Below are 25,767 nucleotides of genomic sequence, written 5' to 3'. Positions count from 1 at the left end.
TGGTTGGAGCAGTTTCCCTGGAAGCCTGGCGTGCTACAGTTTTTAACTCCACAGCTCACGTTTCCCTACTCCATTAGATCCATGACGGCTCAGGTGGGAGCAGGACGGAGAAACCTGCAGGGGAGAGGTGTGTGTGTCCCAGGTTCCACAGACCTGACGCACACTGATGGCTTTCCTATGACGCTCGATCACAGCCAACACTGAGAGGAATGGTCAAGTGCTGTCTAATCAGAGCAACAGAAAAAACACACAGGAACATATTTAGAACCACATAAACATGCATGTATCACACTGTGAACTCTGAATAAACACATGTACTGCACATATTCACACTAAGAGCTGTTCTACACACATGGATGCACACATATTCAATATCAACACAGTAAAATCCAACCTATCAAAGCTTTAATCAGACCTTCCTCACTATTCTTACATTTTTAAATCACTGACGCAGAAAAGAAAAGGAGATCTCGTCCCAACGCCTCCATCGACTGCCTGGCCGCGCTCACTGCAAAAGACAAGGAGCTGAAGAAGAGTCGGGCAGAGACGCTGAAGGTGAAGCTGCAGCAGGAGACGACTCCAACTGAGGGACTGAGCTGCAGGAAGGTGGAGGCTGTCAACAGAGGACACACGTCTCTGAAGGAGCAAGTTCACCAACTGAAAAGTTAACAGATGAAGCTGGAAGAGGACGTGAGACACAAGGACGAGTTGATTAAGACAGAAACAAAGAAGAGACGAGCTTCCACAGAATCATACCTGGCTTGCCTGGACAAGCTGAGTGAGACGGAGAACGAGCTGGAGAGTGTTGCGAGGAAGTGGAGGAGAAAAGTGGAGCAGCTGGAGAGAGTGAAGGTGAAGAACGAAGACAAACGTCTGAACCAGCAGACAAATGATTACACAAAGAAAAGAGGGATGAGAGGACGTTTGTCCTGAACCCTCTCACCCTTCTACCTTCACCCCTTCTTACCTCACCCTCTCCCTTCCTCTTTCCGTGTCAGTAGTCGACAACAGGAGTTAACATGTCATTAGAATCCGTTTTTCTTGCCAAGCAGGTTTACACATACAAGGAATTCAATGTGGTGTAAGTGTGCAAGTTAAAATATAAAAAATTAAAAAATAGGAAACTTTGTCTCTAATATATAGAGATATTATATTATTCTGACACCACATGGACCACACACAGTTTTCTTTAAATAATCTTTATTTAAAAACAATATAAAGTTCACACATAAACTAAAACGACTATTACCTTTGGCAACTCCGTGTTAGGCCCCACCCAGACTTCTAGGAACCTGGGTGTGACACTCGACAGCCAACTCTCCCTCACTGCCAACATTTCTGTAACAACACGTTCCTGTAGATTCATGCTACACAACATCAGGAGAATACGCCCCCTTCTCACTCAGAGGGCGGTGCAGGTTCTGGTCCAGGCCCTGGTCATCTCACGCCTTGACTATTGCACCTCCCTCCTGGCTGGTCTGCCTGCTGGTGCCCTCCGACCTCTGCAGCTCATCCAGAATGCAGCAGCTCGACTGGTCTTTAACCTAAATTCACTCACACTACTCCGCTCCTCCGCTCCCTTCACTGGTTACCAGTAGCTGCCCGTATCCGTTTCAAAACACTACTACTTGCGTACCGTGCTGCGAACGGATCGGGTCCAATCTACATCCAGGACATGGTCAAACGTTACACCCCAGCCCGTTCACTTGCTCAGCATCTGCCAATCGGCTTGTTGCTCCCTCACTGCGAGCTAAACACTCAACAAAATCACGACTGTTTGCTGTCCTGGCTCCTAAACGGTGGAATGAGCTCCACATGGACATCAGGACAGAAGAAAGTCTACACATCTTACGCCGCAAACTAAAAACATCTCTTACGACTATACCTTGAATAAAAGTTTAAGTAGCACTTAAATGACACTTACTTATAGCACTTTGTAGTTTGGCTTTCTTGAAGAAATTGTACTTTCTTGATTCTTGTTGTTCTGGGTTTGTTCCCTCATGGTTGAATGCACTTATTGTGAGTCGCTTTGGATAAAAGCGTCAGCTAAATGAAATGTAATGTAATGTAACATAACTCTGTAAATACATCACCAGGAGTTATAAACAAAGTTTAACATTAAAAAACACAGAGGAGAGAAATTATTATTTAAATGTATTATTTTCATTCTAAAATGTTAACATCTTTAATTAAGTAAAAGATTGAAGGTTTTTATTTATTTTCTATTAAAGGAGGTCGATTGTTTGGTTTCATCTTTGCGGAAGTATTTTATTTTTTCACACCCCAGGTAAGACAAACCCCGCCCCTACCCAACCTCTGATTGGCTTATTTTATCTTCATTCCCCAAACTCCGACCAATCATCACTGGACTTGCCTTAAACTAACCAAGTTTAGGTTAAACAATCCAGACATTGTTTCCTCCTCCTGACAGTCTTGGTTGGAGCAGTTTCCCTGGAAGCCTGGCGTGCTACAGTTTTTAACTCCACAGCTCACGTTTCCCTCCTCCATTAGATCCATGACGGCTCAGGTGGGAGCAGGACGGAGAAACCTGCAGGGGAGAGGTGTGTGTGTCCCAGGTTCCACAGACCTGACGCACACTGATGGCTTTTCTATGACGCTCGATCACAGCCAACACTGAGAGGAATGGTCAAGTGCTGTCTAATCAGACGATGATGTTGTACAACTCGTTTTGAACGAACTTGGCTGAAATATGAGAAAGCCAATTCCCACTTGTATCGTTATGCAGCCCAAAGAACATGTCTAAGTAGGCACACTTCCAGTAAGGACCTCCATGGAAAGGAAACACACACACACACACACACACACACACACGCACACACACACACACACACACACACACACACACAATGTGAGGACGAGAGAGCACTCCACATATACTTAGAGTGAGGACTTCTAGGAAAGGAGACATGCAAGCGCATACATCAGCACTGGAAACAAAGCTGTTTATTGAGGTTTATAAATACTGATACAGATTTTGTAATAAACGGACTCTCTTGCACTGCGATTCAGTCTCTGTGTTTTCTTCACGAGAAATCTTCTCCAACATGTGGCGAGCAGGTCCAGTCGTGGTAGAGGGACGCCTGCAGACTGCATCTTGGGCTGGGTCGACGCTGTAAAGCTGCTGCATAAAGGTAAGAAAATTCTTACCATAATTAAATTTACAGTCTCATCCAGACCCAAGAGCAGTAAGTAGTGTCTAACACTCTCAAGAAAAGAACCTTAAACCTTTGTGCAATGCGATAATGAATTGATTGATAACGGAGAGAGGCTTGCAGGGGGGGGGCCCTCACACAAACTAGTCCCCAAAACGGGGCAAGAGGCCCCAAATAAATAAATATAAAATAAATTTAAAAAATGAATTGAACTCCGTTAGCAAATTTGACTCCGGAGTCTTGTGAAGTTAATCCGACCTAATAAAATTTGTATTTAGAGTTGAGTAGACCAAAGGGTTTATGCCCAGAGGGCAGCGCAAAGGGCCAAGCCAAGGGTGGCACACGACAATAAGACGGGAAGCTGCAGCTGCTTCAAGCCTGGAAGCCGAGGAACGGCCGAATGAGATAAAGGCCTGACTGCATCTGAACTGTGTCTGTGCCATGGGAAAAAGTCAGTGTGCATGCTGATGCAGCTTTATAATCAAAGGTTGGTCGGCAGAGCAATTGTGTCCTTTTCATATCTGTATTTAGTGAAGTCTATCGCCTTTTTATGTGAATCTGAAGAAATTGTGTTATAAGTTTGGAGAGATTACACTGTGGGTCATTGCGTGTCAGTGACTAGGGCGTGGTTCACCGGTGATACGGAGAGATGTGCAGTCGTTGCTGTCTAAAACTAGACTGAGAGAAAGAAAAGGTTTTAGGGGCGTGGCATATCCCCCTTTCTTCTTGCTCCTTCAAGTTTCTGTGAGCCTGCATGAGATTCTGTTTGCAGCTGCCTGTGGAGCTGCAATTACACTTAGGTGTGATACAATCAGCTGATACACATTATAAACCACAAATATAATGCTGAAAGAGTTTTTATATCAATGATCTAGGAAAATAAGACATAGTATTGTCCTTGCTTGGTATCATCCTGTGTTGTTTGATTGTTCAACTCTGTTGCTTAAACCCTGTTTTCACGACGGATAGAAATTGTAGTTAGTGTAATAAAAAACACAACATAAAATCATATTTCAATCCATTCATCAGTGCATTGTGAAATCACATTATCCCACAGTAAACTGAGTCAGTAAATTAAATGAAGAGTTGCTCAAATTAAAACTAAAGCTCTGATCCAAAACTGTCTCAAGAGTACAGCAACAATATGGCTCCACCAATAATCGTCCTCAACACAGAATATCCATCAAAGAAAAGAGACATAGAAGAAAATGGAAAATGGAAGAAACAAACTAAATGGTTAGACCCACCCTGGCCAAAGCAGGATGCATGTGATGTGAGCGTGTGTGAGGATATTAGGGATGAGCGATTACACCATTGTCTGTTTCTGTTTCTGTTTAACCAACTAAATTATCCATATCCGTACCCGAAAGTGGGCGGGGCTTAAACCAGAAGTTTGTATTTTTATTGTTTATTAGAAAACTCTTCACAGAACAGCCTCAGAATTGAGCTTCAGAGGAATGTTTTTGATCACAAGAGTAAGATAACTATTCAGAACACGTTTTTAATAAACTTCAGTGAATCCACTTAAACACAACACATGTAGTATTAAGAAGTATTAAGTAAAATGCAGGTTTTCATAAACATACTCAACTCAATGAGTTTTCATACTCAACTTTTTTAAAAAGTTACATTTAAACGGTGTGATGTTTGTGTGTATGACGGGTCACAGGGCTTTTTTACTACCTGTTGTAGTTTTTGTTTTTGGTGTGGGGGGGGGGTGCTGTTTTTTTAATATCTACACAACGTAAAACACAATGTTAATTATGTGGTGTGTGTGTGTGTGTGTGAGTTAGAGAGAGAGGAGCGCTTGCTCCGTGTGCGTCTGGCCGGGCTTGGTGCACGCTGACTCGGCCAGTGGACGCTGAGAACACATGATCATAGATAACGATGCTACACGTTAGTATCCCTGTGGACAGAGCGGCTGTGACAACGACAACATCGTGTTGTGTGCACAGCAGCAGTGAACTTTTTCATTCATCACGAGTACGGTTATTGACACATTTTACTCGGATTGGTTTTTGTGCTCGTTAAAGTTCAGTATCTGTACCGGATACTCGTTTCATCCGAGTATTCGGCTTAACCCTACAGGATATGGAACTTGGAATAAAAGACTATAAACCAAAAGATAAGAGTGAAAAGAGACAACGAAAAAGAGAGAACAAGAAATCGTTCCCAAAACTCCAACCAATCATCACTGGACTTGCCTTAAACTAACCAATTGGAGGCTAGGTAGGGCCCCGCCCACCCCGGGTAGATTGCAGAAATGTCTGAATGTTACTGTGACAGAAAATCAGTAAATAACTGCTGCTAGCTCAGTTAGCAAGGTTAGCTGTGTGGTAGCAGAGTGTTAGCTGTGTGTTAGCAGTGTGTTAGGTGTGTTAGCAGGGTTAGCTTTGTGTTAGCTGTGTGATAGCAAGGTTGGCTGTGTGTTAGCTGTGTTAGCAGGGTTAGCTGTGTGTTAGCTGTGTGTTAGCTGTGTATTAGCTGTGTTAGCAGGGTTAGCTGTGTGTTAGCAGAGTGTTAGCTGCTCCTACAGTCAAAGCTCATGATATCTTAGTTCAGTGCAGGTCTGAAAGCAGCTGAATTCAGTTTGTTAATATGGTCGTTGCAGAACCACCAGTGATCATCACAGCTACCTTGTGTTTCTGCTGTTGTTACGTGTGCCTATATGTTTACAAAGTGGTTGTGGAGTGTCCTGATGAGAGCGTTGTGCTCAGTCAGTGAGACGGTGTGAGACAGTGCGTGTGCACGAGGCTACGCACAGCGTGTCTGTACCTGGCGGACATCAGGTTGTACACCAGAGGGTTGATGGCAGGAGTGAGATGGGAGAGGATCGAGACGACCAGGATAGAAAACGACTGGGGGTCAGTCAGTGTGTTATTGTGTGTACTGTCAGTGTGTGTGTTATTGTGTGTACTGTCAGTGGGCGTCACAACATATGTGTGTGTGCCTGCTGTCGGTGTTGTGAGACTGAGTGTGTCCTTCTGTGACTTTATGCAAAGGGTTGTGTTTTGCTTATGTGTAGTATTGTGTATCTCCGAGTGTGTGTCTGTTTCACTGTGTGTGTCGATCTCGTTGTTTGTGTTTTCACAGAGTGCATCATCTGTGTCTGTGTGAGCTCGTGTCTTCAGGTCCCAGTCTGAGAGGTTAACAGGTTCGGTAACAGAGGCCATGTTGCCTGTGCTTTCAGGAGGAGTGCTCTGAGAAACATAGCTCATGGTCAGACCGACGATGACGGGCAGCCAGCACAGGACGAAGGCCAAGAAGATCACTCCTGATGGACATGAGGAGAAGGACACAGGAAGTGGACATGAGAATCATCAATATCTGCAGGTGATAGAATACATGTCTCACACTGTTAAACAAGAGAGCTGTGTCTCAGCTCAGGGGCTGCAACCTTCAGAGGACACGATCTACTCAACCCACCTCCTTCCTCGGTCAGGTAGACTGTGAAGGCTGAAACAAAATGAGACCGTCTGGTCCACAGAGGAGAAGCTTGTCCTGTCCTTAAGTTGGACACGACAGAAAGCTTAATGCCCCTTCGTTTTTTAACATGTGAGCCGTTAGTTGAGTTCATACGGTTCGTCACCAAAGTGCAATGAGTCCTGGGACATGTTGGACCTGGAAGGATTCACTCATCAGAGCTTTCTCTGGTATGAAACGAAGCATCTGTAGGAGCCTTTCTACTCGTGTCGCTGTGATGCAGCCCCTAAATTGACACACAGCTGGAAATAAAGATGGACGACATGACTGCTCCCCAAAAGTGAAGCCAAAGCATCTCGATTGCCCCCTGGTGGCTGGCTGCAGGTCCTACACCTTGCCTGCCTCTCTGATGGTAACAGGCGGGACATGGACCAAACTAAAAAGTCAAAATACACGTCAAATATATTCTCAATGATGGTTTCTGTCATTTTATGTGGTTCTTATAAAACTGGTGAGTTTTGATTTTCTATTGGATGATACAGCTCCGACTCTGGCTCCAGATGTGCAAGCCGAGATGAAGACAAAGTATTAAATCTGTTCGTCAGCCTTTGTCAGTTGTATTTAGTAAAAGCTAAATTCAGAACCTAAGGGTGTGTGTGTTGGATTGTGTTTCTCACCCAGCATCTTGACTGTGTGTCCGTGACTCTTGTCTTTACGGCTGCTTTGTGGACGGAGCCTCAGAGTCCGTCCAATCAGGATGTAGACCAGTCCCAGGATGCACAGGGTTACCAGGACATACAGGTTGTAGAGAATCATCATGGCCGACAGGAGGCCAGAGGAGAATGAGCATTCTGATAATCTGCACACTTCCTTTTCAACCTCTTTTCCCATATGATCCAATTCCTCCACTCTCTTCACTTCCATCATGACCAACACTGGTGCTGCACTGACAGCCGCTCCCAGCCAGAGGCAGCCAATCAGAGCCCTGGTTCTGCGACGTGTCACCAGCGTCTTGGAGGTGATTGGCCAGCAGACAACCAGGTACCTCTCCAGGGAGAGAAAGGTGATGTGGAGGATGGTGCAGAAGGTGCAGCCCTCTGAGAGGAACATGGTCAGCTTACAGACGAAGACTCCTAACTTCCAGTCTGTCCAGAGCTGGAAGAGACACAATCCGTTTAGTGCACGTTCAGTCAAACCATGAGTATCTGGTCAAATCACAGTGAACTGACACAAAAAGGTGTATAAGTATATAAGTATTATAGGATATATGTGAGGGCACCTGCAATAGATCCAGAGCCAGCAGCAGGAGGAACAGCAGGTCACTAACAGCCATGCTGCTCAGGTAGAGGTAGGCGGAGCTTCTCATGTGTGGGCGAAGCCAAACCACCAGAAGGGTCAGTGTGTTTCCAAGAAGGCCGAAGATTATCAGTGGAACCACAATCACAGTCACACACACTAGAAAATGAAATATTGAGGATTGATTTTCATTAGAATCACAAATTTACACATGTTCAGTCCACAATGGAAAATGGTAAAAACGTTTCTAGAAATAATTAGTTCTCATGATTACTGGCACAAGAAGATGTTTTTTCAGTTTTTTCCAAAACTACTATGAAAGACTAGTATAAAAATATAAGAAACAACATGGAGTCAGGTAGAAATATCCTTTAAATGTTTTCTCCATAGCTCAGCAACATTTTCAACCCCAGTGATCATATCAATATAAGACGGGAGGAATATTTTACTGTTATTTATAACTTTAACTTCCTTAGAAAATTGATTTGCATCATTCTGCTGAAGCTTTCTGGCCAAGTTCTGCTAATTCATTTTAATAAAATGTTCTGCATAATAAAATCTGGAACACACACACACACACACAGACACATATTTACAATTCATTTTATACCTCTCACTTTTCCTCCAGAACTTTTATTCATTTTCCAGATTGTTTTTACAGTTTCAGTTAAAATATTGCAGAGGTAATTCATCATGTTCACTGGAAACAGACGGGAGCAACTGGGCAGTTTAATATGTGGTGTGATTTTAAATCTATGCAAATGCTTGTGTGCATGTGTTTATATCACAATATATAACGTTTTAATTGGTGATATTTAAAGGTGCTGGGAGGAGGATCTGTTTATTGAATATTGACAGAATCAGGCTAAGAGGACAAACCTGTCTTTATGCTAAGCTAAGCTAAGCAGCTGCTTTGTATTTACTGTAGAATCATCTCAACTCCCAGTTTTTCTTTGTAATAAATTGTTTAATTAGTTATAAGAGGAAAATGTTAGAATTTTCTGTCCTTCAGATAAAGGTTGAAGTTGTTTTTTTATATTTTTATAACTAATAATAATAATAATAATGACAGTAGCTGGCTGTATCATTTTAAAATCGTCTACAGTATCATAACCCTTGTTTTGTACCCACCTAACCTCATTGATCCAGACATTGTTTCCTCCTCCTGACAGTCTTGGTTGGAGCAGTTTCCCTGGAAGCCTGGCGTGCTACAGTTTTTAACTCCACAGCTCACGTTTCCCTCCATTAGATCCATGACGGCTCAGGTGGGAGCAGGACGGAGAAACCTGCAGGGGAGAGGTGTGTGTGTCCCAGGTTCCACAGACCTGACGCACACTGATGGCTTTCCTATGACGCTCGATCACAGCCAACACTGAGAGGAATGGTCAAGTGCTGTCTAATCAGAGCAACAGAAAAAACACACAGGAACATATTTAGAACCACATAAACATGCATGTATCACACTGTGAACTCTGAATAAACACATGTACTGCACATATTCACACTAAGAGCTGTTCTACACACATGGATGCACACATATTCAATATCACCACATTCAAATCCAACCTATCAAAGCTTTAATCAGACCTTCCTCACTATTCTTACAAGTTTAAAAAACTGATGCAGAAAAGAAAAGGAGATCTCGTCCCAACGCCTCCATCGACTGCCTGGCCGCGCTCACTGCAAAAGACAAGGAGCTGAAGAAGAGTCGGGCAGAGACGCTGGAGGTGAAGCTGCAGCAGGAGACGACTCCAACTGAGGGACTGAGCTGCAGGAAGGTGGAGGCCGTCAACAGAGGACACACGTCTCTGAAGGATCAAGTTCACCAACTGAAAAGTGACCAGATGAAGCTGGAGGAGGACGTGAGACACAAGGACGAGTTGATTAAGACAGAAACAAAGAAGAGACGAGCTTCCACAGAATCATACCTGGACAAGCTGAGTGAGACGGAGAACGAGCTGGAGAGTGTTGCGAGGAAGTGGAGGAGAAAAGTGGAGCAGCTGGAGAGAGTGAAGGTGAAGAACGAAGACAAACGTCTGAACCAGCAGACAAATGATTAGACAAAGAAAAGAGGGATGAGGGGACGTTTGTCCTGAACCCTCTCACCCTTCTACCTTCCTCTTTCCGTGTCAGTCGTTGACAACAGGAGTTAACATGTCATTTGCATCAGGTTTTGTTTCCAAACAGGTTTACACATACAAGGAATTCAATGTGGTGTAAGTGTGCAAGTTAAAATATAAAAAATACAAAAATAGGAAACTTTGTCTGTAATATATAGAGATATTATATTATTCTGACACCACATGGACCACACACAGTTTTCTTTAAATAATCTTTATTTAAAAACAAAATAAAGTTCACACATGAACGAACATAACTCTGTAAATACATCACCAGGAGTTATAAACAAAGTTTAACATTAAAAAACACAGAGGAGAGAAATTAATATTTAAATGTATTATTTTTATTCTAAAATATTATCAACATGTTTAATTGGGTAAAAGATTGAAGGTTTTTATTTCTTTTCTATTAAAGGAGGTCGATTGTTTGGTTTCATCTTTGCGGAAGTATTTTATTTTTTCACACCCCAGGTCAGACAAACCCCGCCCCTACCCAACCTCTAATTTCATCTTCATTCCCCAAACTCCGACCAATCATCACTGGACTTGACTTAAACTAACCAATCGGAGGCGAGGTGGGGGCGGGTCTTCGCTCACCCCGAGTAGATTGCGGAAACGTCTGAATGTTACTGTCAGAGAAAATCTGTAAATACCTGCTGCTAGCTGTGTTAGCTGAGTGTTAGCTGTGTGTTAGCTGTGTGTTAGCTGTGTGTTAGCAACGTTGGCTGTGTATTAGCTGTGTTAGCAGGGTTAGCTGTGTGTTAGCAGAGTGTTAGCTGCTCCTACAGTCAAAGCTCATGATATCTTAGTTCAGTGCAGGTCTGAAAGCAGCTGAATTCAGTTTGTTAATATGGTCGTTGCAGAACCACCAGTGATCATCACAGCTACCTTGTGTTTCTGCTGTTGTTACGTGTGCCTATATGTTTACAAAGTGGTTGTGGAGTGTCCTGATGAGAGCGTTGTGCTCAGTCAGTGAGACGGTGTGAGACAGTGCGTGTGCACGAGGCTACGCACAGCGTGTCTGTACCTGGCGGACATCAGGTTGTACACCAGAGGGTTGATGACAGGACTGAGGCGGGAGAGGATCCAGGTGACCAGGTAAAAATAAAAGAGTGAACTGTTAGGACCGGATCCCTGAGAAACATAGTTCATGATCCGACCGACGATGTAGGGCAGCCAGCACAGGACGAAGGCCAAGAAGATCACTCCTGATGGACATGAGGAGAAGGACACAGGAAGTGGACATGAGAATCATCAATATCTGCAGGTGATAGAATACATGTCTCACACTGTTAAACAAGAGAGCTGTGTCTCAGTTCAGGGGCTGCAACCTTCAGAGGACACGATCTACTCAACCCACCTCCTTCCTCGGTCAGGTAGACTGTGAAGGCTGAAACTAAATGAGACCGTCTGGTCCACAGAGGAGAAGCTTGTCCTGTCCTTAAGTTGGACACGACAGAAAGCTTAATGCCTCTTGGTTTTTTAACATGTGAGCCGTTAGTTGAGTTGATACGGTTCGTCACCAAAGTGCAATGAGTCCTGGGACATGTTGGACCTGGAAGGATTCACTCATCAGAGCTTTCTCTGGTATGAAAGGAAGCATCTGTAGGAGCCTTTCTACTCGTGTCGCTGTGATGCAGCCCCTAAATTGACACACAGCTGGAAATAAAGATGGACGACATGACTGCTCCCCAAAAGTGAAGCCAAAGCATCTCGATTGCCCCCTGGTGGCTGGCTGCAGGTCCTAAACCTTGCCTGCCTCCTTGATGGTAACAGGCGGGACATGGACCAAACTAAAAAGTCAAAATACACATCAAATATATTCTCAATGATGGTTTCTGTCATTTTATGTGGTTCTTATAAAACTAGTGAGTTCTTTTTCTGGTAAATTTAGTTTTGATTATCTATTGGATGATACAGCTCCGACTCTGGCTCCAGATGTGCAAGCCGAGATGAAGACAAAGTATTAAATCTGTTCGTCAGCCTTTGTCAGTTGTATTTAGTAAAAGCTAAATTCAGAACCTAAGGGTGTGTGTGTTGGATTGTGTTTCTCACCCAGCATCTTGACTGCGTGTCGGTGACTCTTGTCTTTACGGCTGCTTTGTGGACGGAGCCTCAGAGTCCGTCCAATCAGGATGTAGACCAGTCCCAGGATGCACAGGGGAACCAGGACATACAGGCTGGTGAGAATTATCGTGGCCAACCAGAGGCCTGAGGAGAATGAGTTCATCATGAATATGGCCAAAAATGGTGCTGCACTGACAGCCGCTCCCAGCCAGAGGCAGCCAATCAGAGCCCTGGTTCTGCAACGTGTCACCAGCGTCTTGGAGGTGATTGGCCAGCAGACAACCAGGTACCTCTCCAGGGAGAGAAAGGTGATGTGGAGGATGGTGCAGAAGGTGCAGCACTCTGAGAGGAACACGGTCAGCTTAAAGCCGAAGTCTCCTAAGTTCCAGCCTTTCCAGAACTGGAAGAGACACAATCCGTTTAGTCCACTTTTAGCCAAACCATGAGTATCTGGTCAAATCACAGTGAACTGTCACAAAAAGGTGTATAAGTATATAAGTATTATAGGATATATGTGAGGGCACCTGCAATACATTCAGAGCCAGCAGCAGGAGATTCAGCAGGTCACTAACAGCCATGCTGCTCAGGTAGAGGTAGGCGGAGCTTCTCATGTTTGGGCGAAGCCAAACCACCAGAAGGGTCAGTGTGTTTCCAAGAACGCCGAAGATTATCAGTGGAACCACAATCACAGTCACATACACTAGAAAATGAAATATTGATGATTGATTTTCATTAGAATCACAAATTTACACATGTTGAGTCCACAATGGAAAATGGTAAAAAACGTTCACAGAAATAATTAGTTCTCATGATTACTGGCACAAGAAGATGTTTTTTCAGTTTTTTCCTAAACTACTATGAAAGACTAGTATAAAAATATAAGAAACAACATGGAGTCAGGTAGAAATATCCTCTAAATGTTTTCTCCATAGCTCAGCAACATTTTCAGCCCCAGTGATCATATCAATATCAGACGGGAGGAATATTTTACTGTTATTTATAACTTTAACTTCCTTAGAAAACTCATTTGCATCATTCTGCTGAAGCTTTCTGGCCAAATTCTGCTAATAAAGTTTAATAAAATGTTCTGCATATCTAAATCTGGAAAACACACATATATATATTTACTATTAATTTTATAACTCTCACTTTTCCTCCAGAACTTTTATTTATTTTCCAGATTGTTTTTACAGTTTCAGTTGAAATATTGCAGAGGTAATTCATCATGTTCACTGGAAACAGACGGGAGCAACTGGGCAGTTTAATATGTGGTGTGATTTTAAATCTATGCAAATGCTTGTGTGCATGTGTTTATAAAACAATATATAACGTTTTAATTGGTGATATTTAAAGGTGCTGGGAGGAGGATCTGTTTATTGATTATTGACAGAATCAGGCTAAGAGGACAAACCTGTCTTTATGCTAAGCTAAGCAGCTGCTTTGTATTTACTGTAGAATCATCTCAACTCCCAGTTTTTCTTTGTAATAATTTAGTAAATTGTTTCATTAGTTATAAGAGGAAAATATTTTAATTTTCTGTCCTTCAGATAAAGGTTGAAGTTGTTTTTTATATTTTTATAATTAATAATAATAATAATAATAATGACAGTAGCTGGCTGTATCATTTTAAAATCGTCTACAGTATCATCACCATTGTTTTGTACCCACCTAACTCAACTGATACAGACATTGTTTCCTCCTCCTGAAAGTCTTGGTTGGAGCAGTTTCCCTGGAAGCCTGGCGTGCTACAGTTTTTAACTCCACAGCTCACGTTTCCCTCCATTAGATCCATGACGGCTCAGGTGGGAGCAGGACGGAGAAACCTGCAGGGGAGAGGTGTGTGTGTCCCAGGTTCCACAGACCTGACGCACACTGATGGCTTTCCTATGACGCTCGATCACAGCCAACACTGAGAGGAATGGTCAAGTGCTGTCTAATCAGAGCAACAGAAAAAACACACAGGAACATATTTAGAACCACATAAACATGCATGTATCACACTGTGAACTCTGAATAAACACATGTACTGCACATATTCACACTAAGAGCTGTTCTACACACATGGATGCACACATATTCAATATCAACACAGTAAAATCCAACCTATCAAAGATTTAATCAGACCTTCCTCACTATTCTTACAAGTTTAAAAAACTGATGCAGAAAAGAAAAGGAGATCTCGTCCCAACGCCTCCATCGACTGCCTGGCCGCGCTCACTGCAAAAGACAAGGAGCTGAAGAAGAGTCGGGCAGAGACGCTGGAGGTGAAGCTGCAGCAGGAGACGACTCCAACTGAGGGACTGAGCTGCAGGAAGGTGGAGGCCGTCAACAAAGGACACACGTCTCTGAAGGATCAAGTTCACCAACTGAAAAGTTAACAGATGAAGCTGGAGGAGGACGTGAGACACAAGGACGAGTTGATTAAGACAGAAACAAAGAAGAGACAAGCTTCCACAGAATCATACCTGGACAAGCTGAGTGAGACGGAGAACGAGCTGGAGAGTGTTGCGAGGAAGTGGAGGAGAAAAGTGGAGCAGCTGGAGAGAGTGAAGGTGAAGGACGAAGACAAACGTCTGAACCAGCAGACAAATGATTACACAAAGAAAAGAGGGATGAGAGGACGTTTGTCCTGAACCCTCTCACCCTTCTACCTTCCTCTTTCCGTGTCAGTCGTTGACAACAGGAGTTAACATGTCATTTGCATCAGGTTTTGTTTCCAAACAGGTTTACACATACAAGGAATTCAATGTGGTGTAAGTGTGCAAGTTAAAATATAAAAAATACAAAAATAGGAAACGTTGTCTGTAATATATAGAGATATTATATTATTCTGACACCACATGGACCACACACAGTTTTCTTTAAATAATCTTTATTTAAAAACAATATAAAGTTCACACATAAACGAACATAACTCTGTAAATACATCACCAGGAGTTATAAACAAAGTTTAACATTAAAAAACACAGAGGAGAGAAATTATTATTTAAATGTATATTTTTATTCTAAAATATTATCAACATGTTTAATTGGGTAAAAGATTGAAGGTTTTTATTTCTTTTCTATTAAAGGAGGTCGATTGTTTGGTTTCATCTTTGCGGAAGTATTTTATTTTTTCACACCCCAGGTAAGACAAACCCCGCCCCTACCCAACCTCTGATTGGCTTATTTCATCTTCATTCCCCAAACTCCGACCAATCATCACTGGACTTGCCTTAAGTGGGCGGGTCTTCGCTGACCCCGAGTAGATTGCGGAAACGTCTGAATGTTACTTTCAGAGAAAATCTGTAAATACCTGCTGCTAGCTGGGTTAGCAGAGTGTTAGCTGTGTGTTAGCTGTGTGTTAGCTGTGTATTAGCTGTGTATTAGCTGTGTTAGCAGGGTTAGCTGTGTGTTAGCTGTGTGTTAGCTGTGTATTAGCTGTGTTAGCAGGGTTAGCTGTGTGTTAGCTGTGTGTTAGCAGAGTGTTAGCTGTGTGTTAGCTGTGTGTTAGCTGTGTTAGCAGGGTTAGCTGTGTGTTAGCAGGGTGTTAGCTGCTCCTACAGTCAAAGCTCATGATATCTTAGTTCAGTGCAGGTCTGAAAGCAGCTGAATTCAGTTTGTTAATATGGTCGTTGCAGAACCACCAGTGATCATCACAGCTACCTTGTGTTTCTGCTGTTGTTACGTGTGCCTATATGTTTACAAAGTGGTTGTGGAGTGTCCTGATGAGAGCGTTGTGCTCAGTCGGTGAGACGGTGTGAGACAGTGCGTGTGCACGAGGCTACGCACAGCGTGTCTGTACCTGGTGGACATCAGGTTGTACAGCAGAGGGTTGATGGCAGCACTGAGGTAGAAGAGGACCGAGGAGACCAGGTTGAAATACTGAGACAGATAATATATAAAGAGGGAGTGTGTGTCAGTGTGTGTGTTAATGTGTGTAATGTCAGTGGGCGTTGCAACATACGTGTGTTTGCCTGCTGTCGGTGTTGTGAGACTGAGTGTGTCCTTCTGTGACTTTATGCAAATGGTTGTGTTTGGCTTGTTATGTGTAGTATTGTGTATCTCCGAGTGTGTGTCTGTTTCAGTGCGAGGAGCCAGGTTGTGTGTGCTCTCTCCAGCTCTGACGTCGTGTGATACAACATGATGTGCGCTCGTATCGTCAGAACCTGCGCCCGGGTCAGTGAGCGTTTCAGGTTGTGAGTCCACCAAGTCTGCGTCTGCATCACTGTGTGTGTCGATCTCGTTGTTTGTGTTTTCACAGAGTGCATCATCTGTGTCTGTGTGAGCTCGTGTCTTCAGGTCCCAGTCTGAGAGGCTAACAGGTTCGGTAACAGAGGCCATGTTCCCTGTGCTTTCAGGAGGAGTGTTCATGTCCGAGTGTGTGTTTGTGTCTGTGTTAGTTCCCCGACTTTCAGCACCAGTGCCCAGAGAAAGAGAGAATATGGTCCGACCGACATGGAAGGGCAGCCAGCACAGGACGAAGGCCAAGAAGATCACTCCTGATGGACACGAGGAGAAGGACACAGGAAGTGGACATGAGAATCATCAATATCTGCAGGTGATAGAATACATGTCTCACACTGTTAAACAAGAGAGCTGTGTCTCAGTTCAGGGGCTGCAACCTTCAGAGGACACGATCTACTCAACCCACCTCCTTCCTCGGTCAGGTAGACTGTGAAGGCTGAAACAAAATGAGACCGTCTGGTCCACAGAGGAGAAGCTTGTCCTGTCCTTAAGTTGGACACGACAGAAAGCTTAATGCCTCTTGGTTTTTTAACATGTGAGCCGTTAGTTGAGTTGATACGGTTCGTCACCAAAGTGCAATGAGTCCTGGGACATGTTGGACCTGGAAGGATTCACTCATCAGAGCTTTCTCTGGTATGAAAGGAAGCATCTGTAGGAGCCTTTCTACTCGTGTCGCTGTGATGCAGCCCCTAAATTGACACACAGCTGGAAATAAAGATGGACGACATGACTGCTCCCCAAAAGTGAAGCCAAAGCATCTCGATTGCCCCCTGGTGGCTGGCTGCAGGTCCTACATTTTGCCTGCCTCCTTGATGGTAACAGGCGGGACATGGACCAAACTAAAAAGTCAAAATACACGTCAAATATATTCTCAACGATGGTTTATGTCATTTTATGTGGTTCTTATAAAACTGGTGAGTTCTTTTTCTGGTAAATTTAGTTTTGATTATCTATTGGATGATACAGCTCCGACTCTGGCTCCAGATGTGCAAGCCGAGATGAAGACAAAGTATTAAATCTGTTTGTCAGCCTTTGTCAGTTGTATTTAGTAAAAGCTAAATTCAGAACCTAAGGGTGTGTGTGTTGGATTGTGTTTCTCACCCAGCATCTTGACTGCGTGTCGGTGACTCTTGTCTTTACGGCTTCTTTGTGGACGGAGCCTCAGAGTCCGTCCAATCAGGATGTAGACCAGTCCCAGGATGCACAGGGGAACCAAGACATACAGGTTGGTGAGAATTATCGTGGCCAACCAGAGGCCTGAGGAGAATGAGTTCATCATGACCAAAAATGGTGCTGCACTGACAGCCGCTCCCACCCAGAGACAGCCAATCAGAGCCCAGGTTCTGCAACGTGTCACCAGCGTCTTGGAGGTGATTGGCCAGCAGACAAGCAGGTACCTCTCCAGGGAGAGAAAGGTGATGTGGAGGATGGTGCAGAAGGTGCAGCACTCTGAGAGGAACCTGGTCAGCTTATAGCCGAAGTCTCCTAACTTCTGTGTCCAGACCTGGAAGAGACACAATCCGTTTAGTGAACGTTCAGCCAAACCATGAGTATCTGGTCAAATCACCGTGAACTGCAACAAAAAGGTGTATAAGTATATAAGTATTATAGGATATATGTGAGGGCACCTGCAATAGACCCAGAGCCAGCAGCAGGAGGATCAGCAGGTCACTAACAGCCATGCTGCTGAGGTAGAGGTGGGCGGAGCTTCTCATGTTTGGGCGAAGCCAAACCACCAGAAGGGTCAGTGTGTTTCCAAGAAGGCCGAAGATTATCAGTGGAACCACAATCACAGTCAAACACACTAGAATATGAAATATTGATGATTGATTTTCATTAGAATCACAAATTTACACATGTTCAGTCCACAATGGAAAATGGTAAAAAACGTTCACAGAAATAATTAGTTCTCATGATTACTGGCACAAGAAGATGTTTTTTCAGTTTTTTCCTAAACTACTATGAAAGACTAGTATAAAAATATAAGAAACAACATGGAGTCAGGTAGAAATATCCTCTAAATGTTTTCTCCATAGCTCAGCAACATTTTCAGCCCCAGTGATCGTATCAATATAAGACGAGAGGAATATTTTACTGTTATTCATAACTTTAACTTCCTTAGAAAATTAATGTGCATCATTCTGCTGAAGCTTTCTGCTAATTAATTTTAATAAAATGTACTGCATATCTAAATCTGGAACACACACATCACCACATATTTACTTTTCATTTTATAACTCTCACTTTTCCTCCAGAACTTTTATTTATTTTCCAGATTGTTTTTACAGTTTCAGTTGAAATATTGCAGAGGTAATTCATCATGTTCACTGGAAACAGACGGGAGCAACTGGGCAGTTTAATATGTGGTGTGATTTTAAATCTATGCAAATGCTTGTGTGCATGTGTTTATATATCAATATATAACGTTTTAATTGGTGATATTTAAAGGTGCTGGGAGGAGGATCTGTTTATTGATTATTGACAGAATCAGGCTAAGAGGACAAACCTGTCTTTATGCTAAGCTAAGCTAAGCAGCTGCTTTGTATTTACTGTAGAATCATCTCAACTCCCAGTTTTTCTTTGTAATAAATTGTTTAATTAGTTATAAGAGGAAAATGTTAGAATTTTCTGTCCTTCAGATAAAGGTTGAAGTTGTTTTTTTATATTTTTATAACTAATAATAATAATAATAATGACAGTAGCTGGCTGTATCATTTTAAAATCGTCTACAGTATCATCACCATTGTTTTGTACCCACCTAACTTCATTGATCCAGACATTGTTTCCTCCTCCTGACAGTCTTGGTTGGAGCAGTTTCCCTGGAAGCCTGGCGTGCTACAGTTTTTAACTCCACAGCTCACGTCTCCCTCCTCCATTAGATCCATGACGGCTCAGGTGGGAGCAGGACGGAGAAACCTGCAGGGGAGAGGTGTGTGTGTCCCAGGTTCCACAGACCTGACGCACACTGATGGCTTTCCTATGACGCTCGATCACAGCCAACACTGAGAGGAATGGTCAAGTGCTGTCTAATCAGAGGATGATGTTGTACAACTCGTTTTGAACGAACTTGGCTGAAATATGAGAAAGCCAATTCCCACTTGTATCGTTATTCAGCCCAAAGAACCTGTCTAAGTAGGCACTCTTCCAGTAAGGACTTCCATGGAAAGGAAACACACACACACACACACACACACACACACACACACACACACACACACACACACATAATGTGAGGACGAGAGAGTGTTGTGCAATAATGCATTAAATGTGATACCATAAAATGGTGTGCCTTTCGGCATTCAATAAATTTGGTTATCAAAATAAAATATTAAATATTAATATTTTATTATTAATATTAAATAATAACTTTAATTGATTAAAGTTACCTCGGGGCACCACCCGTCAAAGGAAGGGAAAAGATAGCCAATTTATTGATTAAGTCTCATAAAAGTACTAACTACAAATTTGGAACTCTGATTAACAATTAAATTAATAACTATAACCAAAATTACCATATAGATAGTTAGCTAAGTTGAAGGATATAGAGTTCTTGACAGTGTAGAGGTTGGCAAAATTCACATATGCAACATTAATAAAAACATTTGTGAAAGAAAAACATTTATTATGAATATAATAAAGTATAAAAACACAAATTACTAACGGTGTACTTACTAAACAAAGACAGGTATGTGAGTATGCATGTGTGTGTGTCTGTGTGAGTCAGCGTGCTTCCAAAATGGCGGCTGGCCAAAGAGATAACACCCTTCCCCCCCATTGGAATGTTTACGACATGTAGAGATAATGAGGTGAAGATTTATGCGTGTGTCTGTGTGTGTGTTTGTGCCAAGTTAGAGAAAGAGTGTAATGCACAGAAAGTCTGTGAAGAGCATAACAAACATTAACTTTACTTTCGAATAACTTATAACCAAAATATCACAACACAAATCAAACTTATAAACATCACACAGAATCGAATAAACAGTCTTTGCTTAGCCTAGTATAATTATTAAGCCCAGTTGTGTTACCCGTCCGTGGAAAAGGGAAAAAAGAAGTTGCTGTGCAGTCGCAGTTCGGTGAAATCGTCTGGCTGGTTGTGTGGCTCCTGCCTTTGTAGTTCTGTTGAGCTGTGCAGCTCAGTTGCTGGTTGAAGTTCTCCTGCAGGACATCGCGTCGCTGCTAGGAGGTTGGTAGAGCTTGGGTTGCAAGGAGGTTTCCTTGGTGAGATGAGCTGGAAGCTGCACCTTTGTGCTCCTCTCGAAGAGTTGGATGGAAAGAGAAGATGTGAGCTGGAGAAGCCAGGCTGGACACCCTTCTCTTCTCGAAGGATTGTAGAAAGAGACAGAAGAGGGGTAGACCTGGCCTTATATTGGCCCGGTGACCTCACAGGTCATGGGGTCCAGAGTGACCAGTGGGAGTTGAAACCTGTGTCCCTGGGGGGATTTTCACACCTCTGTGTGACGTTGCCACACCCTGGGAGAACTTGCTCTGGTTTTCTCCAGGACAAAGAACATGTGCTCAGGCTTTTGACTACCCATGTAGGCCGAAGGGTATCCACAAATTCCATGTCCCAACATCCCCCCTTCGTTCTCAGGATCGCACCTGACGTGGGTTCCTGAGGGCGAACTTGAACATGTTTAGTCCAAAGCTGGAAAAGTCAATTGTCAGTTCATTTGGATTGTAACATCTGGGCATTTGTGTATACTATCTAGTTTGGCTAAGCAAGATTCAAATTAGACAAATAATTCAGATCACAATGACAGTACAATATGAATAACCTGTGCTCTTCACTAGGTTAGGGAGAAACAGGAAACATTTGACATTGTAAATTGAAAGGTAGCATGCAGAGAGAGTGGCACATACAATGATAAGGTCATTTTTGGAATGTCCAAGAGTTTTGTGTTCACTCATTGGATCCTACTCAATGTAGTACTCAGTCTGATCTGTTAGACTTAACAATTTTAAACTTCTGCACAAGGGTGTCATAATTTTTCAAAGTCTCAAAATTCAAATGACTGTATCATTGTTTCTGTAATAATATGCTAATGTCCTAACATGTGTGGTATGGACTTCATTATTATGAAATGAAAAGTAGTCGATCCAAACATATTTACAAAGTTGGCAGTGGTATATAAGTTTAATCAGAATTTAGGTTTTGGAGTTTACTGCTGTTGCTAACAAAACAGTTTGCCTATTAACTGCAAGAAACTTAATACTGACTGTCAGTACCGGGGTGAACTGTGTTGGTTATGGCCGTGAGGAGCGAGCTCTGAATCGCCTGTGTCGTGGCTCAGGGCCGTAACGCTCTGGGGAGCCAGAGTCCAGGAGGACTTCAGAGGCGCTGTCACTGTGTGCTCGGTCATAACCAGGTTTTGAACTGTACTCAGAGACGCTGTCGTCATCTTCTGAGTAGTGGTAATTTGTCTGGGCCAGAATGTCAGAGTATGGTTTCCTACAGCTTCTACTGTGGGAATGCCTGTCTCTGGGAAGTGGGTGGACATGGCGGATACGCTCTGTGTCCCTACGCTGCCTGTTGTCACCCCCCTTCGTTTTGTTGTGAGGGTGAAGTTTTGAGGCGGCGGATGAATTTGACACCGTGCTGTTTGTTTTGACGGGCTCGGTTGCACCTACTGTAGCCTTGGAAGTGACAACAGTTTCCCAAGCCACCTGTGACATCTTCCTGATCTGCTGCATTGAAGGTTTTCCTTGCTGTGTCATCAGTACAACATGTGTGCGTATACATGGATGTAAGTTACGTAAGAACAAGGACTTGAAGGTGGGATGTTCTTCTAGGCCTGGTGCGTTCTTTCCCTGAAAATAAACATGCCTCAAACGTCTGAAATAATCCCTTGGATTTTCGCAACGTGAATGTTGAATTTGGGATGCTGTAACAATGGATGTTATCTCGTCAGCAGTAGAAGATAATTCTTCTACTAGTGCTTGACGGAGCTCTGTGTAGTTATTTGTGACATTGGAAGGAAGTGACTGAATTAACCTGTGAACAGCTGTAGAGCTGGTTTTTAACACGAGTCTAACCTTCTCTCTTTCTGTTGCATTTGGCACATCACCTAGGCTGAGATCTAGTTCCCTAAAGTAATTATCAATATTGTTATCACAGTTTTCTGGATCAAATTGTTCAATATCTTTAGCTAGAAACTCTAGCAAATCAAAGCGAGGACACTGTGAGGTCCGGGCACGTGCATCACCTGCTGCAGGTCTCTCTGGTTGAGGGGGAGGTGCTAAAGCATCTTGGAATGTGGAGGCTCAGGAGGTGACTTAATTCCCAAAGACTTCGGGTCGGATGGGATTCTGTCCCATCTTGGGAGTGAAGAGGGAGTTAACCGTACACTATTGGAGGAGTGTGAATCGGAATAACCAGAATCACATTAGCTGAAAAACTGATGTGAGGCCGGGCCTTCTAATCTAAGTTTTAAGAATTCCTCCTTGTGTGAAATGAGATCTGACTCTGCTGAGTGCAGGTCTTCTAAATAGTGCAGGGCTTTCTTATTAGCCGTTTGAACCTCCTGGAGGAGAAGAGCATTTTGCGCTCTTAGAGCTTTTACCTCCTGTTCCACGGCTGCTTTGCTCTGACAGGCAAGGTTGATTTGCCTGTGGAAATTTAGAATCATACATCTCAACAATGGACCCTTTGATGCTGTTTGTGCATCACACCTGTCGTTAAGTAGTGAATCTATTTCTTTATTACACTCACTGAAGTTCAACTTGCTGATGAATTCATGATAGCCAGGGGTCAGGCTCTGTGCTAGGGAAGAAACAAACTGTTCTACACAGGGGTTCTCCATTGTTGGGTCTGAAATTGATGGATTAGATTTCCAAGTTTATAAATCAAAAAGCAGTGTGGTTGGCTTTGGTGTTGCACTGGCAGACACCTTGTAGTGTGGATTTGATCGTACACTAGTCTAACCAAAACTATGGTGGGTAAATCAGTTCACCAAACTTTTAATCACACTAACTGATATGCAGGGCAGTGACAGTTAGGGGTTCTATAACTTCACAGGGCTGGAAGCACGCTGTGGCTCTTTCTCAGGTTCTCTTATCCAACTTGGGCTGAAATGCTTGGCAGTAACAGCCAGGTACAAGCTCTGTTCCATAGGGCCGGTGGCTCGCTATGTCTTCATTCAAAAACACTTAACAGTTACAGGAAATTTCACAGCTTGACCAGTTAACATTGAATATGTGATATTCAAATGTTAAAAGAAATTCAAGAATATTCAACTGGAGTTAGTAGCAACAATAGCAATATTTTAGCAAAACACTATGAGGACTTAAAGTGGTAGTTATGAATAAATTAAATGTCACCACAATGCACTTGTTTGTAAGTACGGTTGAATGTCAACTCCGGTGGCAGACTAGTGGAATTGAATTCAAACCTTTGGCTTGAGTGAAAGTTCAAAATTCCACTTATTTCTGGCATTGGCCAAAACTGAAAAAATGATATTGCATAATTATGAATTATTAAAATCAGACCTTCCTCACTATTCTTACATGTTTAAATCACTCACGCAGAAAAGAAAAGGAGATCTCGTCCCAACGCCTCCATCGACTGCCTGGCCGCGCTCACTGCAAAAGACAAGGAGCTGAAGAAGAGTCGGGCAGAGACGCTGGAGGTGAAGCTGCAGCAGGAGACGACTCCAACTGAGGGACTGAGCTGCAGGAAGGTGGAGGCTGTCAACAAAGGACACACGTCTCTGAAGGAGCAAGTTCACCAACTGAAAAGTGAACAGATGAAGCTGGAGGAGGACGTGAGACACAAGGACGAGTTGATTAAGACAGAAACAAAGAAGAGACGAGCTTCCACAGAATCATACCTGGACAAGCTGAGTGAGACGGAGAACGAGCTGGAGAGTGTTGCGAGGAAGTGGAGGAGAAAAGTGGAGCAGCTGGAGAGAGTGAAGGTGAAGAACGAAGACAAACGTCTGAACCAGCAGACAAATGAGTAGACAAAGAAAAGAGGGATGAGAGGACGTTTGTCCTGAACCCTCTCACCCTTCTACCTTCCTCTTTCCGTGTCAGTAGTTGACAACAGGAGTTAACATGTCATTTGCATCAGGTTTTGTTTCCAAGCAGGTTTAAACATACAAGGAATTCAATGTGGTGTAAGTGTGCAAGTTAAAATATAACAAATACAAAAATAGGAAACTTTGTCTCTAATATATAGAGATATTATATTATTCTGACACCACATGGACCACACACAGTTTTCTTGAAATAATCTTTATTTAAAAACAATATAAAGTTCACACATAAACTAACATAACTCTGTTAATGTCAGGATTTGGTGAGGCAGTTGGACCCAGATGCAGAGTTTGAACTAAAGAGTCTTTTTAATGAAAAGTCTTGAACAGAAAAATAACAAACGCAGGAATCTCAAAAATCAAAACTGCAAAAACAAAAGCACACGGGAGAAAACACAGGAGAAGAGGACGGGACATAACGACGATAGACAACGATCTGACAAGGACAAAGGGGAGCACAGAGACTTAAATCCACACACAGGGAAGGCAGGGGCAATTGGACAGAGGTGAAACACATGAGGACTGGTGCAGACAATCACAGACAGGAAGTAAAACTGGACACTAGACACACGAACCCAGACAACAAAATAAAACAGGAAGTGAAGAGAGAAAACACACTATGAACAGAGACTACAAAATAAAACAGGAAACAGAACACAGGGACACCGAAACAACTCAGACAAACATAAACACAAGGAAGTCAAGAAACACAAGGTAATGACAAAACAGACAACACTCTTAATAAAGAAGAGGACAAAATAAACACACTCAGAATACCAAAACCCTTACAGTTAATACATCACCAGGAGTTATAAACAAAGTTTAACATAAAGAAACGCAAACTGAGAGGAAAGAAATTATTATTTAAATGTATATTTTTATTCTAAAATATTATCAACATGTTTAATTGGTTAAAAGATTGAAGGTTTTTATTTCTTTTCTATTAAAGGAGGTCGATTGTTTGGTTTCATCTTTGCGGAAGTATTTTATTTTTTCACACCCCAGGTCAGACAAACCCCGCCCCTACCCAACCTCTGATTGTCTTATTTCATCTTCATTCCCCAAACTCCGACCAATCATCACTGGACTTGACTTAAACTAACCAATCAGAGGCTAGGTGGGGGCGGGTCTTCGCTCACCCCGAGTAGATTGCGGAAACGTCTGAATGTTACTGTCAGAGAAAATCTGTAAATACCTGCTGCTAGCTGGGTTAGCTGAGTGTTAGCAGAGTGTTAGCTTTGTGTTGGCTGTGTTAGCAGGGTTAGCTGTGTGTTAGCAGAGTGTTGGCTGTGTGTTAGCTGTGTTAGCAGGGTTAGCTGTGTGTTAGCTGTGTATTAGCTGTGTTAGCAGGGTTAGCTGTGTGTTAGCTGTGTATTAGCTGTGTTAGCAGGGTTAGCTGTGTGTTAGCTGTGTTAGCAGGGTTAGCTG

The 25,767-nt window shown here is 42.9% G+C and overlaps 2 protein-coding genes across 2 annotated transcripts; both read right to left on the bottom strand.

Moving 5' to 3' along the window:
• Positions 1 to 6,272: 6,272 nt before the first annotated feature.
• On the bottom strand, positions 6,273 to 8,052 carry LOC117766114 (growth hormone secretagogue receptor type 1-like). The gene is made up of 4 exons (XM_034592826.1): positions 7,876 to 8,052; positions 7,274 to 7,751; positions 6,352 to 6,447; positions 6,273 to 6,298 (listed from the first exon to the last, which is right to left on the bottom strand). The coding sequence occupies exons 1-4, from the start codon at positions 7,960 to 7,962 to the stop codon at positions 6,273 to 6,275; spliced, it is 687 nt and encodes a 228-aa protein (XP_034448717.1). The 5' UTR covers positions 7,963 to 8,052.
• A 2,708-nt stretch (positions 8,053 to 10,760) lies between these two features.
• On the bottom strand, positions 10,761 to 18,107 carry LOC117766367 (growth hormone secretagogue receptor type 1-like). Its single transcript, XM_034593334.1, has 3 exons — positions 17,935 to 18,107; positions 12,068 to 12,479; positions 10,761 to 11,220 (listed from the first exon to the last, which is right to left on the bottom strand). The coding sequence occupies exons 1-3, from the start codon at positions 18,019 to 18,021 to the stop codon at positions 10,982 to 10,984; spliced, it is 738 nt and encodes a 245-aa protein (XP_034449225.1). The 5' UTR covers positions 18,022 to 18,107; the 3' UTR covers positions 10,761 to 10,981.
• Positions 18,108 to 25,767: the final 7,660 nt, after the last annotated feature.

The sequence above is a fragment of the Hippoglossus hippoglossus genome, chromosome 8, assembly GCF_009819705.1.
Source record: "Hippoglossus hippoglossus isolate fHipHip1 chromosome 8, fHipHip1.pri, whole genome shotgun sequence".
NCBI classification, from domain to species: Eukaryota; Metazoa; Chordata; class Actinopteri; order Pleuronectiformes; family Pleuronectidae; genus Hippoglossus; species Hippoglossus hippoglossus.
The sequence above is the reverse complement of the archived record's forward strand: the minus strand, read 5'-3'. Positions and strand labels throughout refer to the sequence as shown.

Excerpts from the sequence above, each read along its gene's own strand:
- LOC117766114 (XM_034592826.1), bottom strand. The coding sequence starts at position 7,962 with ATGAGAAGCTCCGCCTACCTCTACCTGAGCAGCATGGCTGTTAGTGAC. Across the intron at positions 6,448-7,273 it reads ACACACAGTCAAGATGCTGG|GAGTGATCTTCTTGGCCTTC; the intron begins GTGAGAAACACA and ends CATGTCCATCAG. Across the intron at positions 6,299-6,351 it reads CACTCCTCCTGAAAGCACAG|ACACGAGCTCACACAGACAC; the intron begins GCAACATGGCCT and ends TGGGACCTGAAG.
- LOC117766367 (XM_034593334.1), bottom strand. The coding sequence starts at position 18,021 with ATGAGAAGCTCCGCCCACCTCTACCTCAGCAGCATGGCTGTTAGTGAC. Across the intron at positions 12,480-17,934 it reads TGGCTCTGGGTCTATTGCAG|TTCTGGAAAGGCTGGAACTT; the intron begins GTGCCCTCACAT and ends TGTCTCTTCCAG. Across the intron at positions 11,221-12,067 it reads ACACGCAGTCAAGATGCTGG|GAGTGATCTTCTTGGCCTTC; the intron begins GTGAGAAACACA and ends CATGTCCATCAG.